This window comes from Globicephala melas, chromosome 6, assembly GCF_963455315.2.
Source record: "Globicephala melas chromosome 6, mGloMel1.2, whole genome shotgun sequence".
In the NCBI taxonomy this organism is placed as follows: domain Eukaryota; kingdom Metazoa; phylum Chordata; class Mammalia; order Artiodactyla; family Delphinidae; genus Globicephala; species Globicephala melas.
Window position 1 is genome coordinate 23,338,055 of NC_083319.1, and position 17,565 is coordinate 23,355,619.

At 39.0% G+C, this 17,565-nt stretch overlaps 1 protein-coding gene across 2 annotated transcripts in view; it reads left to right on the top strand.

The window, feature by feature from the left end:
• The first annotated feature begins 771 nt into the window (after positions 1-771).
• TXNDC8 (thioredoxin domain containing 8) overlaps positions 772-17,565 on the top strand; it is a 40,356-nt gene continuing 23,562 nt past the window's right edge. For both annotated transcript variants that reach the window (XM_060299940.1, XM_060299941.1), the window contains exons 1-4: positions 772-795; positions 3,582-3,686; positions 9,480-9,539; positions 13,132-13,197. In XM_060299940.1, the coding sequence (XP_060155923.1) occupies positions 772-795; positions 3,582-3,686; positions 9,480-9,539; positions 13,132-13,197 (255 nt within the window). The remainder of the gene's footprint in view (positions 796-3,581; positions 3,687-9,479; positions 9,540-13,131; positions 13,198-17,565) is intronic.

Here is a 17,565-nt window from a genome sequence, read left to right on the forward strand (position 1 = left end):
CATTGGTCCTGGCCATGTTTGGGTTTTCTTCTGACCTTAAATTCTGAAAAATAACAAATCATCCTGTGCAGAGTTTGCAAGCTGCTGCTATCTTTGTAAGGCCCAGCAGCTAAAAATGTTTACTTTTTTAAAAGATTTAAAAACAAAGAATATGAACCAAAGACTGCATGTGGTCCATAAAGCCCCCAATATTATCTGGTTCTTGACAGAAAAAGTTGGCCAAACCCTGGTCCAGTCCGTGAAAGTGAAGTTTCATTACTTCCTAAATAAGTAGAGCAAAAATAACAAAGTTTAGGGAATCTGTGACTCATAAAACCAAATGTACAAGAAACATTATTATAGGATTAGGCTTTAGTATCTTTCTCAACTGCAAACTAATCCCTTCAAAATCCTAAATGAAAATAACTTTCATCTATTTAATATTACTTTGCTTGTTTCTCATTTGGTGGTTGCCAGGGCTGGGGAAGGGAGGGGGTGCATGGAAATAGGTAGTAGAAGGTTAACAAGAGACAGACACGTTTTTGACTCTGCCCACAAGGCCAGCAGTTGGCTGATTTTTGGCTGACCACACACTGACTAACTAGTCATAGCATCAAAATGAAATTAGCTCCATGTCTGCCAAAGTTCCAGATTCTAAGATGTCATGTTCAATGATGTCATAGAGAAGGTACCCTTATATTCCAGCTAGGATCCTATAGTTGATAGGAGACAGCTACAGTCAGCCAACTGAACCAACAGGAAAGTTTTGTCCGCAATTCCCAGGTGTAAGTCATGGTGCAGAATATTAGAGACATGGCAAGTATTTATGTGGCTTCAAGGAGTGTTTCAAAAGAGACACCTGGAGAGCAGATTTGATCAACTTTAAGGAATATTTCCTCCATCCAGTACTCCTTCATTGCTCTGTAGCAAGAGGAGATTTTTCTTTTTTAATGCTTGTTCTTCATGTTGTTTCTTGAGGGACGGCACTCTCTAGAGAGTAGCCAAGAGAAAAATTGATCAAAAAGAGTTTTATCCCTTCCTCCATCTCATTTCTTGCTCTGACTCTAGCTGGATCCAGGCCAGCTCCTAACATAGCCCATCCTGTACCTGATCCCACCAATTTTACCTTAGTTGTACCTGGAAAATTTTATGGAAGTAAAATAGTCCACATATTTCTTTTATCCCAGGAAAGAGAACAGAACCCCTAGACATGCCTATAGAATGGACCAGGGGCATTAACAAGTGTTTAGGTGGTATTTCATAAAATCACTTTCTATCCATTGTCCAATGGTACTGCCACAACAAATCTCAATACATATATGGGCCAGGGATAATTCTTTATGTAAAGAAAATTGCCTCTAAAAGAGTGGTTAAGGGCCTACATCATTTAGAGGTAGAGCAGGCATTTAGCATCCAGACATTCTGATGTGACCACATTACAGGACGACCAGGAGCTGGAGGGAAGAGGGACACATAGGGACTGGGTCTTCCCTCCACTAGCACCCTCAGAATTAGACTTTTGACACTTTCCCCAAATGTGCCTGCATGTAAGATCACAAATATGAGAGCGACCAGATTGAAAGAAGGCATTGCCATGTACCTTTGACATAAAAAAATGTTTTAGAAATAGCACACACTTGCTAATGATTTTGGTAATTCTTCTTTTTTTGGTTTTCTGGGACTCTCATAGAGTAGCTTGGAGTCTCACTCATCCTCTGAGAAGCCCTCTCCATCTCCTCCTCAGAGACCTATTCTGAGGGCCTACTGTCTCCTTTATGTCTTTATTCAAATGTCACATCGAGGTGGACCTTGGCCACCCCAACTGTGATTGTCATCCAGTGCCCATCCTTCCCTCCTGTTTTATTCTTCTCCTTTTTTCTTTATTAGCAATGATCACAAATTTACTATATATTTTACTTATTAATCTTACCATTGGCTTCCCCACCAAATGTAAGCTCCATGAAGGCAGTGGGTGGAATGTTTTGTTTTTTGTCTATGCTATATCCTAGCAGCGTGTCCAGTAGCTGGCATAGAGTCGGCCTCAATAGGTACATGTGGGATCACTATGCATACCATGGGAGTATTACCTTCAGAGAACTTAGCCAAGTCAAATTCATTGGACCAGGTAGTCCATTTTACACCCTAACAACTACTGAGAAGAGAAGACATGTATGCTTTAGAGGATGGCATCTACCTTATAACTTCAGAAGCAACTGAGAAGTGGAGGCTTGGCGTGGCTTTTTGAAAAGTTAGTCCCCCCTCTCTTGGAGGAATATTGGTAAAGGAAGAGCATGTCTTCTTTGAGTCATCCGTTTCACTTATTGAAAGTAAATCAAATGGCAATGTAATTGTCAAGACTCCCCTATTATAAAGTATATGCCATCTGTATGGAATAAACCCCATCCCTCTTTCCAGTGATAGGCCCTGATTGATTTAACTCAATTAGTGATCCCATCCCTCCGTATTAATTAGTGGTCCAGGTATAAGCGCATGATGGCATTTGGGCCAGAGAGAGGAAGAGTGAGCCCCGTTACTATAAAGAACTCAGGAGACGATTTTGTCTAGTGGTTAAGGAAATGGACTCTGGGGTCAAGCTCACTAGGTTAGCTATCCCAACTACACCACTCACCAGCTGGTTGACTATGAGAAAGTTAATACGTGTTAGTTTTTTCATCTGTGAAATTGGGATAATAATAATATCCACTGCATAGGGTGGTTGTAGAGATTAAGGAAGAGAATACCAAGCGCAGAGTAAATTAGATACTCTTGGTAGAATTCCAGTGAGAAAAGGAAAAGTAAATCTTGAACAGAGCACTGTGTATTAGCAGATCATTCATTCATCAACTAAATGCTCCATGAGCACTTACCATGTGCCAATTAGGGGCCATGGAGGCACAGAAGTGAGTCAGGATTGAGTTCTGTAGGGACGTGTTGGAAAGACAAGCCGTGCATGAAATAACTAGTGTAGGACATTGTTCACAAAGCAATCAAGCATAGATACCATGATCTGAGGTCCCAGGAGGGAAAATCTTACTTTACTTAGATGATACAGACAGTTGGTAGAAAAAATTCACTTAAGACATTCAGCAAGAAGCATGTCTAATCCTTAAATATATGGTTTTAACTATATCTTTAATAATGATCAGCCCACCCCCCCCCAAACCAAACAAAACAAAATCAAGAAATGATTCAAGGTATTAGGTTAGCTCTCCTTTAGATTTCTCTGTTAATGCATGTTTAGGTCCTTGTTTAAAAAATCAAATATAGATGTCCACCTTGAACACCCATTCATCCCCACCTTCCACCCCTCATCTCTCACTATCTAATCTCAGCCTCTCCCCAGAGGTATCCAACCATTACCAACCACCATTACCAACCCATCTGGTAAATAGAATCCTAACCTTTTTGTGTGGGTATATCATCACTTATGTATACTTAGAAAGATAAATATATATATATGCCCTCAGGGACATTTAGGAAAGGTTGGATCCCCTGGAGAACAATGGGGTGGGGCACCATAACTAAGCTGTCATTTTATTCCCTGCAAGACATTATGAGATTCAGTGATTGTGCACATTTCCTCATTTATGCTCTGGTCTCAGGATGAATTAAAAGCACTTTTGAAATCTGCCGAAAACAAACTTGTAGTAATTGAATTTTCAGCAAAATGGTGTGGTCCTTGCAAAAGAATTTATCCTCTTTTTCATGTAAGTATCATCAGTGTCTATTTCACAATTTTAGAAGGAATTTAAAGTTCTTAAATAGTTTTCCCAATAAATCTTAAAAGTTTTGCCTTTATGAGCCATTATGGAATCACAGCTTCCCCCCCACTTGGTGCCTACTTCTTTTTTTATTATTATTTTTAAAAATTTTCAATTTTATTTAAGTATAGTTGATTTACAATGTTGTGTTAGTTTCAGGCATACAGCACAATGATTTGGACGGATAGATAGATAGATTGATAGGGATAGAGATATTCTTTTTCAGATTCTTTTCCCTTACAAGTTACAAAATATTGAGTATAGTTCCCTATGCTACACAGTAGGTCCTTGTTGGTTAACTGTTTTATGTATAGCAGTGTGTATGTGTTAATAGCAACCTCCTAATTTATCCCTACCCCCCTTTCCCCTTTAGTAACCATAAGTTTGTTTTAAAATGACTGTACTATCCAAGGCAATCTATAGATTCAGTGCAATCCTCATCAAATTACTAATGGCTTTTTTCACAGAACCAGAACAAATTTTTTTTTCATTTGTATGGAAACACAACTAACCAATAGCAATCTTGAGGAAGAAAAACAGAGTTGGAGGAATCAGGCTCCCTGACTTCAGACCTCACTAACAAAGCCACAGTAATCAAAGCAGTATGGTACTGGCACAAAAACAGACATATGTAGATCAATCGAACAAGATAGAAAGCCCAGAAATAAACCCACGCCCCTATGGTCAATTAATCTATGACAAAGGAGGCAAGAATATACAACGGAGAAAAGACCGTCCTTTTAGTAAATGGTGCTGGGAAAACTGGACAGCCACATTTAAAAGAATGAAATTAGAACATTCACTAGCACCATATACAAAAATAAACTCAGAATGGATTAAAGACCTAAATGTAAGACCAGATATTATAAAACTTCTAGAGGAAAACATAGGCAGAACACTCTTTGACATAAATCACAGCAGTATCTTTTAGATCCGTCTCCTAAAGTAATGGAAGTAAAAACAAAAATAAACAAATGGGACCTAATTAAACTTAAAATATTTTGCACAGAATCATAGTTTTTTGAAGCATCCTGGTTAACCTGAATATAATATAGTGAGATCTAATTAGATCATTAGTATACACACCAGAAAATTAATGTTACTTGTCTATGGATAATTCTGCAAGGATCATCAAAAGGTGTGAAAGAGTACAATTGTACAAAGGAATGGATTATTCATAATAATGACATTTTACCTAAGTTCCAGAATTCAGAACTTCCAAATATTGGAATAGATTACAGATGAACATGATACTTGTTTTTAACTATAATATAAAAGAATAAACTGCTCCCAATCCTTCCACCCTATTATCAGAACAAATCCTATGTCTCACATATTCCTTTCATATCTGAACTCCTTTATAAAATATCTTAGTAAAATATTCCACTTAGTTGTAATCATATACTTATATTCAGATCTTTTTCCATATACACGTTTGTTCATGTTTTTATCAAGTTTCCAGATTATAATTTTCATGTCTATACAATGTTTCATCTAGTTAATTTTCCTATTACCCCTTTAAGAGTTTTCACCATTGAGGGATGGGGAGGGAGGTATATAACGTGTGGCAGAAAGAAACTCAGGGCATTTTCTTTTCATTTCTCCTTATTGCACAGATGTTTCACATTTATGGACCATTTTATGAAATCTATTCCTTCAAATATAAAATTTGGATTTCTCTACACAACTGAAAATACTCTGGTTTATTTTCAGCAAGATTTCTAACATTTCAACTTTTTTGACTTAAACTCTTCAATCTACCTGAATTCATTCTAACCACAATCACAACCTTTGATATTTAATTTTAAAAGAAACGTATTCAAATAGAGAAATTGGCTACATGACATCTCAACATCTATTCTCTGCCTAAAATTCTTAGAATATCCACAGGGAACATTTTCATATCTGGCAGGCCCCTCTATTCAGACACTTAAACTTAGAGTCTCCAAAGTTTAGCTTCAGGAGTATAACTACCTCACCTGCCACAAAGTCAAAGCTGATCAAATTTCAATGGCCCATGAGGCATTTTAATCTCGGGCTTGGTAACCCCTTTCTCCCTTCATACCTTCGGGGCCCTGAGGGTGGTAAGGGCTCTGCTACTGTTGTGTGAAGACTCTCACAGCTCCTCAACACCCATCCCTAAATTTAGTTATTTATAGTTAGCCCTTTGGTGATAAATGTCCCTAAGTTATCCTAATTTGAATGTGCCATCTGTTTTCTGTTGGGATCCAGACTAACGCACACACAGTTTTTAAAGTTGGGTGTATCCACACTGTGAAATACTATTCAGATGATAAAAAGAATCCAGTAGACCCACACATAATGAAGGAATTACCTCCAAGACAACAATAGAATTAAGAAAAAAGAGAACAATATAGGAAAAGGTATACAGTACGGTCCCATTTATGTAAAACAGAGATACATATACATATGTGTGTATGTATATATCAACATATATACATATATATGTGTGTATGTATATATCAACATATATACATATATATTATATGTAGACAAAGGGGAGCAGAAGATGCAGATCAAACAAGTTTTTTTTTTTTTTTTCTGTGAGAGGGAGTGAAAATTGGGGGAGGATTGAGAATGGGAAAAGTCCATGCTTTGCTTTATTTTTCTTGTAATGTTTGAACTTTTTCAAGAGAAGGTATTCATCATGTGTCATTTATTAAAAACTCATTGTACATAATGGAGTTGGAGGAAACACTTTTCTTACTCTAGGGCACTTTGTCGGAGATCAAAGTAGAAACAGAAACCAAATTAGACTGAAAAGGATTTTAATACGAGGAGTTAAATGCTCATAAAATCATTACAAGACTGGATGAATGGGCTCCAGACGGGAACCCCATGAATGACTCAAAAGCACAACAGACCCACTTGAGGGGATCCTACCTTTACCAATATCAGATGTGAGAAGAGGTGGGAAGCCACTACTGGGAGAAAACAAACAAACAGAAAAACAGCAGTCGGAGAGTTAGAATCAGAATCCAGAAGCTGATGTCGGGGCACTGGATCCCTCAGCATAGCTGCTGCCTCCAGCACGATTACCCTCCCACACCCCAGTCATGCTTTCCAGCAGGACATCCAAAGATGAAAAGAAAGTAGCCCTGTCTCACTTCTGCCTTCCAAGTCTTGCCTTCATGCATCTCACTGGTGAAACCAATTTGCATCCAGAACTCTAGCTGCAAGGGAATCCAAGGAAACTTTACCTTTTCCCTTTTCCAGGTTCTGCAGGAAGGTGGAATGCAAGTGAGCCGGCTATACCATTACTCTAGGTGGGGAAGAGTTCAAGACATTTTCAGGGGCTTCCCTGGTGGCACAGTGGTTAAGAATCCGCCTGCCAATGCAGGAGACAGGGGTTTGAGCCCTGGTCTGGGAAGATCCCACATGCTGCAGAGCAACTAAGCCAGTGCACCACAACTACTGAGCCTGTGCCACAACTACTGAAGCCTGTGTGCCTAGAAGCCTGTGCTCTGCAACAAGAGAAGCCACCACAATGAGAAGCCAGCGCACCGCAACGAAGACCCAACACAGCCATAAATAAATAAAATTTAATTAATTAATTTTTTTAAAAAAAGACCTTTTCAGACACACAAAAACTAAAAGTTGACAACCCAGAGTCTCTGCTAAAGGATGTATGGCAAGAAGAAAAAAAGTAAATCATAAGCAAATGTGGATTTTAAGAAGTGATTTAAAACTTTAAGTCTTGAGTAAATTCCACAGTCCCATTTGATCTGGGCCTTGATGATTAAGAGCAGGGGTCAGGAACCTTTTCTGTAAAGGTTAAAGACAGTATTTTCAGGTTTGCAGGTTATATGGTCTATGTCATATATACTCAGCTTTGATCTTGTAGCACAAAAGCAGGCAATGGCAATACACGAATGGGCAAACATGTTCCAATAAAACTTTATTTATGAGACCACGTGGAGATCTGGATTTGGTCTATAGGGCAAAGTTTGATGACTCTGGGCTAAGAGGATTACCTGGCATAGAACCCCAAAAAGGACATTTCTGGAAAAGAGGAGGTTATAAATTTGTTGAGAAATTGCATGGTGTGATCGTGGGAAGGCAAGTACTCTGTGAGGCTAACTTACAGTGTATACAGTGGAAGTAGCAACACACGAGCCTTGAAAAGGAAGCTGAGCCCAGATGGAGAAGGCCCTTGTGTTATAACTTAATGAGTTGCTCTAGAGTCAAAACAGAAGAATGTTTAAAAAGGTTTTGCCATGATCAAATGTGGGTTTTTGGAAAATACTTTTGGCAGTGTTGTATAAGAATGGGTTGGAAAGACTGAGGCAGGTAACCCAAGGTGAACAACAATATCAATGATGAGTTTACCAAAACTAGGGCAGTGATTTGGGGAGAAAAAAGGAAAGGTCAAATTCAGGAGACAGTTTAGAGTTAAGAGCAAACAGAACAGGTGACCAGATGGTAACAGATTATATGGGAGGAAGAACAGAGCAGAAGGAAGAATTTTTGTTGAGGGCAGAGGAGGGTCCTAGGTAGATGGAGTGGGATAGTGAGGGAAGGCAGTGTTCACAAGGGAACCCCAGTCTAGCAAGGAACCTGTACCATCTGTACCATGTCTTCTGACTACTACTCAATACAAAACTACTATAACCCTGTCCATTTCCTGTCAGACTTGGGAGACTCTGAAAACTTCCTAAATAGAACCTGACCCTGAAATCAGATGTCCACATAAGTCAAACCCATTGCCCCACCTGACTGCTACTGGAGAACACCCATGTATCTTGAAACTTGAAAAGTGCAAGTCAATTTCCCCAGAATTCTTGGGCAACACCACCTTCCTGCCAGGCGTGGAGATGCTGCCAGTCAAAATCAGCATCTTTTTTTTATCTGCAAAGTACTCTAAGATACCAAAGACCTTCGTGTTTATTATCCAAGAGTTTTCCCCCAATTGCATCATCTTGATGAGCCACTGAAGAAAGAACTCCCACTTAGGGCACATTTCATGGACAAACAACCGGAGGGAATCCCTACAACAGAACTCTGCACCTAATGTCCACCTAATCAGTCCATGTCATGCTGCTTCCTGCTTGCCCACGGGAGCAGCCACCAGTGACAGCTCCATCCGTTGTTGTCTCCACTTGGCCAAAGTCTGGACACTTCATACCACCATTGAAGAGAGGTTTCATTTGAAACAGGTCAATGGAAATGCTTGAGATATGATGTTAATGCAAACAAATCAGTATGCTATTAAGTGCCCTTAAAGAATGAACCTAGCTGTTGGGAAAAAAGAAAATCCCAGGAGCTGACATTTACAGGCTGCTTCTGCATCCACTACCCCATACCCATTACCAACACCACTGTCACCACCGCTGTCAAAGATGCTTCCAGAACATCTGGAACAGAAGCAGGAGAGTTGTTTTTCCCTCCTCCCATTTTCCATTTTCCTGCAAATGCTTCCCACTGGCAGAACCTAACAGGAAGACAGCTGGCAGAGGATTCTGGAAAATCTAGTTTTGATACATAGCAGGACACAGACTTTAGACTCTGGTTCTGCCGTTGATCTTTGCTTGACCTTGGCAGCATCCAACTTTGACTTTCGTGCTTGAGGTTCTAGGCAGTAGTGCAATGCCAGAATGATGCTTAGCTCTCTTGATCAACCTTTTTGTTCGGTTTTGTTTTTGCTAAAAGACATTGCTAGTGTGTGATTTAATATTAACATTAAGCTAATGAGGAATTTTTTACTCTTTTACTTTGAAGGAAATGTCTGTGCAATACCGAAACGTCCTGTTTGCTAGCGTGGATGTGGACGATGCTCGGGTAAGAATCTTAAATCCTTCCTTGTAGATATGTAAAATCCAACGCAATGTCATTGAGAGTGCTGTCTCAGTGACTATATAAGCAATTTAAAGTGTGATGAACGGGCTTCCCTGGTGGCGCAGTGGTTGAGAGTCTGCCTGCCGGTGCAGGGCACACGGGTTCATGTCCCGGTCCGGGAGGATCCCACATGCCGCGGAGCGGCTGGGCCCGTGAGCCATGGCCGCTGAGCCTGTGCGTCCAGAGCCTGTGCTCCGCAAGGGGAGAGGCCACAACAGTGAGAGGCCCGCGTACCGCAAAAACAAACAAACAAAAATATATATATATAAGTGTGATGAACTGTAGTAAACTCCCTCATAACGTTCTTGTATATTTTGTATTTTTTTTAAAAAGACAATAGATATGTGGCTCTCCTGCTGCCCCCTGCCTTCCCATACTATGGCAGAATTCACTAATCAAGCCTAATATTCTTCACCACTTGCTCTGGACTCTGCCCCACAATCCTGCTCAGTAGAGTTGCTCTAGACAGCCAATACCAGTTGGTTGAAGTTGGGCTCAGAGTGAAAACTGATTTTCACCCCTATAATAGATTATTATTCAATTTCTAAAACCTAACTCAATGCATTACAGACATTTTAACATAACTTGCTTTCCCCTTGCTATAGCTTATGCTTTTTGTGGGGTTTTTTAAACACCACAAGGAATTCCAGGAAATCCTTCCCTTACCTCCCTAGAGCCTTTCTTCCTCACCCCCCCCCCCGCAAATATAATCAGCCCGTGTCCTCAATCAAAATGTGCTTACTGATACACACAATGTGTCTACAAAATTTTTCTTCCTAACATTTGTTCACTTATAATGAGGAAAAGTACCGATAACAAGTGGCCTATGCATACATTGGATTGAATTTGAGCTTTAGAATTTAAAAAATCTACTATTCACCCATCCTGCCCTTTAATAGTTTTGTGACCTCTTATCAGTTAACCTCTATAAACTTCACTTTCTCTGTATGTGAAACAAGGTAATAATTAACGGAGTATGGTAAGATAAAAGGCACAACATATATGACATACTACCCAGAACATAAAAAAAGTTCCATTTTTCCATTTCCTTCAACTTTCATTAAAGTATGACAGTGTGTGATTGTCCTTTAAGATGAATCATATACTATGCATTCAGAATACACAGCTAGGGTTATTATCTCTTTGTCTTTTTCATATTCACAGAGTTGTGCACCTGTCACTACAGTCAATTTTAGAAAGTGTTCACAACTCTGGAAAGAAACACTGTTCCCTATAGCAGTCACCTCCCTGCCCCGATCCCTCCATCCACCACCTCAACCCTAAGCAACCATAAGTCTACATTGTCTCTAGATTTGCTTATTCTAGCCATTTCATATACATGGAATTATAGAATATGTGTTCTTTTGTGATGGGCTTCTTTCACTTACCATAAGCTTGCAGGGTTCATCCATGATGGGGCATGTATCAGTACTCCATTCCCTTTTATTGCTGAATAATATATTACCTTTTTTTATCCATTCATCCTACGATGGACATTCGGGTTGTTTGCAACTTTTCGCTATTATGTCTAATACTGGCATAAACATTTATGTATACATTTTCGTTTCTTTTGGCTATATATCTAGACATGGAATTGTTGGGTCATATGGTAACTCTTTATTTAACTTATCGAGGAACTGACAAATTGTCTTCGAAACAGCTGCACTATTTTACATTCCCACCAGCGATGTATGAGGGTTCTGATTTCCCCATACCCTCAGCAACATGTGTTATTTTCTTTTTTGATTACAGCTCTTTGTCTCTTAAGGTGAAACAAAATGCACAATTTTCTTTTCTAATAGTAATGTATTCATTGTTGTCATTGCTGTGGTCATGAAAATGATAATGTAGTGGGGGTGGCAGGGGAGAGGTTTTTTTTTTTTTTTTTTTTTTTTAAACATCTTTATTGGACCATAATTGCTTTACAATGGTATGTTAGTTTCAGCTTCACAACAAAATGAATCAGTTATATATATACATATGTTCCCATATCTCTTCCCGCTTGCGTCACCCTCCCTCCCACCCTCCCTATCCCACCCCTCCAGGCGGTCACACAGCACCGAGCTGATCTCCCTGTGCTATGCGGCTGCTTCCCACTAGCTATCTACCTTACGTTTGGTAGTGTATACATGTCCATGCCTCTTTATTGCTTTGTCACCGTTTACCCTTCCCCCTCGCCATAGCCTCAAGTCCATTCTCTAGTAAGTCTGTGTCTTTATTCCTGTTTCACCCCTAGGTTTTTCATGACATTTTTTTTTTCTTAAATTCCATATATATGTGTTAGCATACGGTATTTGTCTCTCTCTTTCTGACTTACTTCACTCTGTATGACAGACTCTAGGTCTATCCACCTCATTACAAATAGCTCAATTTCGTCTCTTTTTATGGCTGAGTAATACTCCATTGTATATATGTGCCACATCTTCTTTATCCATTCATCCGATGATGGACACTTAGTTTGTTTCCATCTCTGGGCTATTGTAAATAGAGCTGCAATGAACATTTTGGTACATGGCTCTTTTTGAATTATGGTTTTCTCAGGGTATATGCCCAGTAGTGGGATTGCTGGGTCATATGGTAGTTCTATTTGTAGCTTTTTAAGGAAGCTCCATACTGTTCTCCACAGTGGCTGTATCAATTTACATTCCCACCAACAGTGTAAGAGGGTTCCCTTTTCTCCACACCCTCTCCAGCATTTATTGTTTCTAGATTTTTTGATGATGGCCATTCTGACTGGTGTGAGATGATATCTCATTGTAGTTTTGATTTGCATTTCTCTAATGATTAGTGATGTTGAGCATTCTTTCATGTGTTTGTTGGCACTCTGTATATCTTCTTTGGAGAAATGTCTATTTAGGTCTTCTGCCCATTTTTGGATTGGGTTGTTTGTTCTTTTGTTATTAAGCTGCATGAGCTGCTGGGTGGCTAATTTTCTTTTGACTCAAACAAAATAAACGGAAAGTGGTATTTGAAATCAGATTGTAATGGATTAGAGCAATTGGAGTGCTAACATATTTTCTTGTCTCTTGGCTCCAAATCTTTCACAAAGATGGGCAGTGAAGAGGCATAAGGCTTAAAAGAAAGAAATATGCAAGCTTTACTTAAAATGCAAGACATTATATCACCCCATGTCTCAAGTGTGAGTTATAAAGAGACCTTTACCCGTTCTTATTTTTTACAATATGCTCTTTCCATATTGGATTCCACTGGCTCCCTTCTGCCGTCTTTCACAAGCTCTTTTAAATAGAGCTCATTTTGTCCTTCAGTCCATTCTGTTTTGGCCCCCATCTCTCACCCGTCTCCTAGAGCTCTTGAATGAGAAAGCTCAGGAATGCTGGAAACAGTCATTTTTTCTACTGTAACATTCCTGGAAGCTTTGAGGATATATTAGAAAAGTTCTTGGCAAGAGAATCTGTAATGTATCAGCTGTCCCTGGGCTCTCAGACATGCCTCCTGAGACGTCACCAAGTACCGCTGTTGGTCCAGAGAGAGGATACCAAAACTGTGACTTCATGCTACTTCTTTCATTTTCCAGGAGTTGGCCCAAATTTATCACATCAAAGCAATGCCCACATTTCAGATGTTCAAGCAAGCCCAGAAGGTATGTTTCTATGGTAACTGGCAGATTGAAATAGATTATAGAGCCATCAGAGTCTTAAAAAAAAAAGGCCTGGGGTGTCCTGGATGGACGAAACAACTGTATTTATTTTCAATCTTAGCAATGTAATTCTTAGTTTCTGAACTTTACATATTGGCAAGGGGTAAAGAAAAAGCATGAATCGTGATAAATCTCCCCATTCAGACCATTTGAGGTGTCCCAATCCATATGACATACCCCACTATTATCCCTCTCTGGGGCAGAACCATCAAAAAAGAACCTTATAACAAGGGGCATGATGAAATTCTCTCACAAATATATACACGTTTTTCACACTTGGGCAAACATCAATCAAAAGCTATTACAAGGTTAAATAGCCTAGTGGTTGACCAGGCAGGTTCTGGGCTGATTTCTTTGGTTCAAAAACCAGTTCTTCCACTTCCCAGCAGTTTACTTAATAACCTCTTGGTATCTTAGTTTGCCTATCTGTAAAAACATGGATCGTAAAAAGTTTCCCCCTCCTTAGTGAAAATGAAATGAATTAACATGACTAAACTTTTTAGACCCATCCTGACACACATGAGTATGTTATGTTAATTACCTCGAAGATATTAATGGAATGGAATGCCTCAAATACTTGGTGTGTGATGAAACTAGTAATTACATATATGGCTGGGAGCACGGATACTTGTGTGTACCTTTTGAAAGGTGATTTTGCAACACACTTAAGACGAACAAACTGTTCATTCCCTTTCACACATTATCCCATTCTTGGGAATTTTTGCTAATGAAATACCTCATGGAAAAATAAATGGCTAAGTGCATAGTAATTGTAGCATTATTTCTAACAAAATGTGGAAGCAAGGTAAATGGTTTTTTTTAGTAGAGTGGCTAAGTGATTTATGATGCATCTAGTCTATGAAACAGTATGCAATTAAAAAGGTTATGGACAGAAAAGAAGCAGATTCACAGATACAGAAAACAAACTACTGGTGGTGGGGGAAGCAGTATAGGGGTGGGGGAGTGGGAGGTACAAACTATTGGTTGTGACAGGCTCAAGGATGTATGTACAACGTGGGGAATATAGCCAATATTGTGTAATAATTATAAATGGAAAGTAACCTTTCAAAATTGTAAAAAATGTTTTTAATTGTTTTAAATGATTGAGCTAAAAGATTAAATAAATAAATAAAAAGAGTTATGAAGAATATATGTAAAGTAAAAAAAATTCATACTTAAACTTTGTAAAGATTACGTAAGTCTGCAGTACAGAGAATGAGAGCATTTGATATGCTAGCTGTAGAATTTTATCTTCGTTTTCTATTTGTGTGTATTTGCTGTAACATAATTGAAGCAATAGATTTTTTTTGGCTGCATTGGGTCTTTGTTGCTGCACGCGGGCTTTCTCTAGTTGCCATGAGCGGAGGCTACTCTGTTGCGTTGCGTGGCCTCTCATCGTGGTGGTTTCTCTTGTTGCGGAGCACGGGCTCTAGGCACGCGGACTTCAGTAGTTGTGGCATGTGGGCTCAGTAGTTGTGGCTCGTGGGCTCTAGAACGCAGTTTCAGTAGTTGTGGCTCACGGGCTTAATTGCTCCGTGGCATGTGGCAACTTCCCGGACCAGGAATCAAACCCGTGTCCCCTGCATTGGCAGGTGGATTCTTAACCACTGTGCCACCATGGAAGTCCCAAAGCAATAGATTTAAATAATTTTTCCCCCAAAAAATGACACTACCTATTTCCTCTCTTGAGGTTTTACTTGAAAATTGAAACCGTTTAATGTGTGCATTCTTTTTTTTTTTAACAACTTTATTGCAGTATAATTGCTTTACAATGCTGTGTTATTTTCTGCTTTATAACAAAGTGAATCAGCTATACATATACGTATATCCCCATATCTCCACCCTCTTACATCTCCCTTCCACCCTCCCTATCCCACCCTTCTAGGTGGTCACAAAGCACCCAGCGGATCCCCCTGTGCTATGCAGCTGCTTCCCACTAGCTATCTATTTTACATTTGGTAGTATATATAAGTCCACGCCACTCTCTCACTTTGTCCCAGCATACCCTTTCTTGTCCCCGTGTCCTCAAGTCCATTCTCTTTTTTTTTTTTTTTTTAGATTCCATGTATATGTGTTAGCATACGGTATTTGTTATTCTCTTTCTGACTTACTTCACTCTGTATGACAGACTCTAGATCCATCCACCTCACTACAAATAACTCAATTTCGTTTCTTTTTATGGCTGAGTAATATTCCATTGTATATATGTGCCACATCTTCTTTATCCATTCATCTGTCGACGGACACTTAGGCTGTTTCCATGAGCTGGTTATTGTAAATAGAGCTGCAGTGAACATTGTGGTATATGACTCTTTTTGAATTATGGTTTTCTCAGGGTATATGCCCAGTAGTGGGATTGCTTGGTCGTATGGTAGTTCTATTTTTCGTTTTTTAAGGAACCTCCGTACTGTTCTCCATAGTGGCTCTATCAATTTACTTTCCCACCAACAGTGCAAGAGGCTTCCCTTTTCTCCATACCCTCTCCAGCATTTATTGTTTGTAGATTTTTTGATGATGGCCATTCTGACTGGTGTGAGGTGATACCTCATTTTTGTTTTGATTTGCATTTCTCTAATGATTAGTGATGTTGAGCATTCTTTCATGTGTTTGTTGGCAATCTGTATATCTTCTTTGGAGAAATGTCTGTTTAGATCTTCTGCCCATTTTTGGATTGGGTTGTTTGTTTTTTTGAATATCGAGCTGCATGACCTGCTTATAAATTTTGGAGATTAATCCTTTGTCAGTTGCTTCATTTGCAAATATTTTCTCCCATTCTGAGCATTGTCCTTTCATCTTGTGTATGGTTTCCTTTGCTGTGCAAAAGCTTTTAAGTTTCATTAGGTCCCATTTGTTTTTATTTCCATTTATCTAGGAGGTGGATCAAAAAGGATCATGCTGTGATTTATGTCATAGAGTGTTCTGCATATGTTTTCCTCTAAGAGTTTTATAGTGTCTGGCCTTACATTTAGGTCTTTAATCTATTTTGAGTTTACTTTTGTGTATGGTGTTAGGGAGTGTTCTAATTTCATTCTTTGACATGTAGCTGTCCAGTTTTCCCAGCACCACTTATTGAAGAGGCTGTCATATTTCCATTGTATATTCTTGCCTCCTTTATCAAAGATAAGGTGACGATATGTGAGTGGGTTATCTCTGTGCTATCTATCCTGTTCCATTGATCTATATTTCTGTTTTTGTGCCAGTACCATACTGTCTTGATTACTGTAGCTTTGTAGTACAGTCTGAAGTCAGGAGCCTGTTTCCTCCTGCTCCATTTTTCTTGCTCAAGATTACTTTGGCTATTTGGGGTCTTTTGTGTTTCCATACAAATTGTGAAATTTTTTGTTCTTGTTCTGTGAAAAATGCCATTGGTAGTTTGATAGGGATTGCATTGAATCTGTAGATTGCTTTGGGTAGTATAGTCATTTTCACAATGTTGATTCTTCCAATCCAAGAACATGGTATATCTCTCCATCTGTTGGTATCATCTTTAGTTTCTTTCATCAGTGTCTTATAGATTTTGGCATACAGGTCTTTTGTCTCCTTAGGTAGGTTTATTCCTAGGTCTTTTATTCTTTTTGTTGCAACGGTACATGGGAGTTTTTCCTTAATTTCTCTTTCAGATTTTTTATCATTAATGTATAGGAATGTAAGAGATTTCTGTGCATTCATTTCGTATCCTGCTACTTTACCGAATTCATTGATAAGGTCTAGTAGTTTTCTGGTAACGTCTTTAGGATTCTCTATGTATAGTATCATGTCATATGCAAACAGTGACAGCTTTACTTCTTCTTTTCCGATTTGGATTCCTTTTATTTCTTTTTCTTCTCTGATTGCTGTGGCTAAAACTTCCAAAACTATGTTGAATAATAATGGTGAAAGTGGGCAACCTTGTCTTGTTGCTGATCTTAGTGGAAGTGGTTTCAGTTTTTCACCGTTGAGAATGATGTTGGCTGTGGGTTTGTCATATATGGCCTTTATTATGTTGAGGTAATTTCCCTCTATGCCTGCTTTCTGGAGGGTTTTATCATAAATGGGTGTTGAATTTTGTCAAAAGCTTTTTCTGCATCTATTGAGATGATCATATGGTTTTTCTCCTTCACTTTGTTAATATGGTGTATCACATTGATTGATTTGTGTATATTGAAGAATCCTTGCATTCCTGGGACAAACCCCACTTGATCATGGTGTATGATCCTTTTAATGTGCTGTTGGATTCTGTTGGCTAGTATTTTGTTGAGGATTTTTGCATCTATGTTCATCAGGGATATTGGCCTATAGTTTTCTTTCTTTGTGACATGTTTGTCTGGTTTT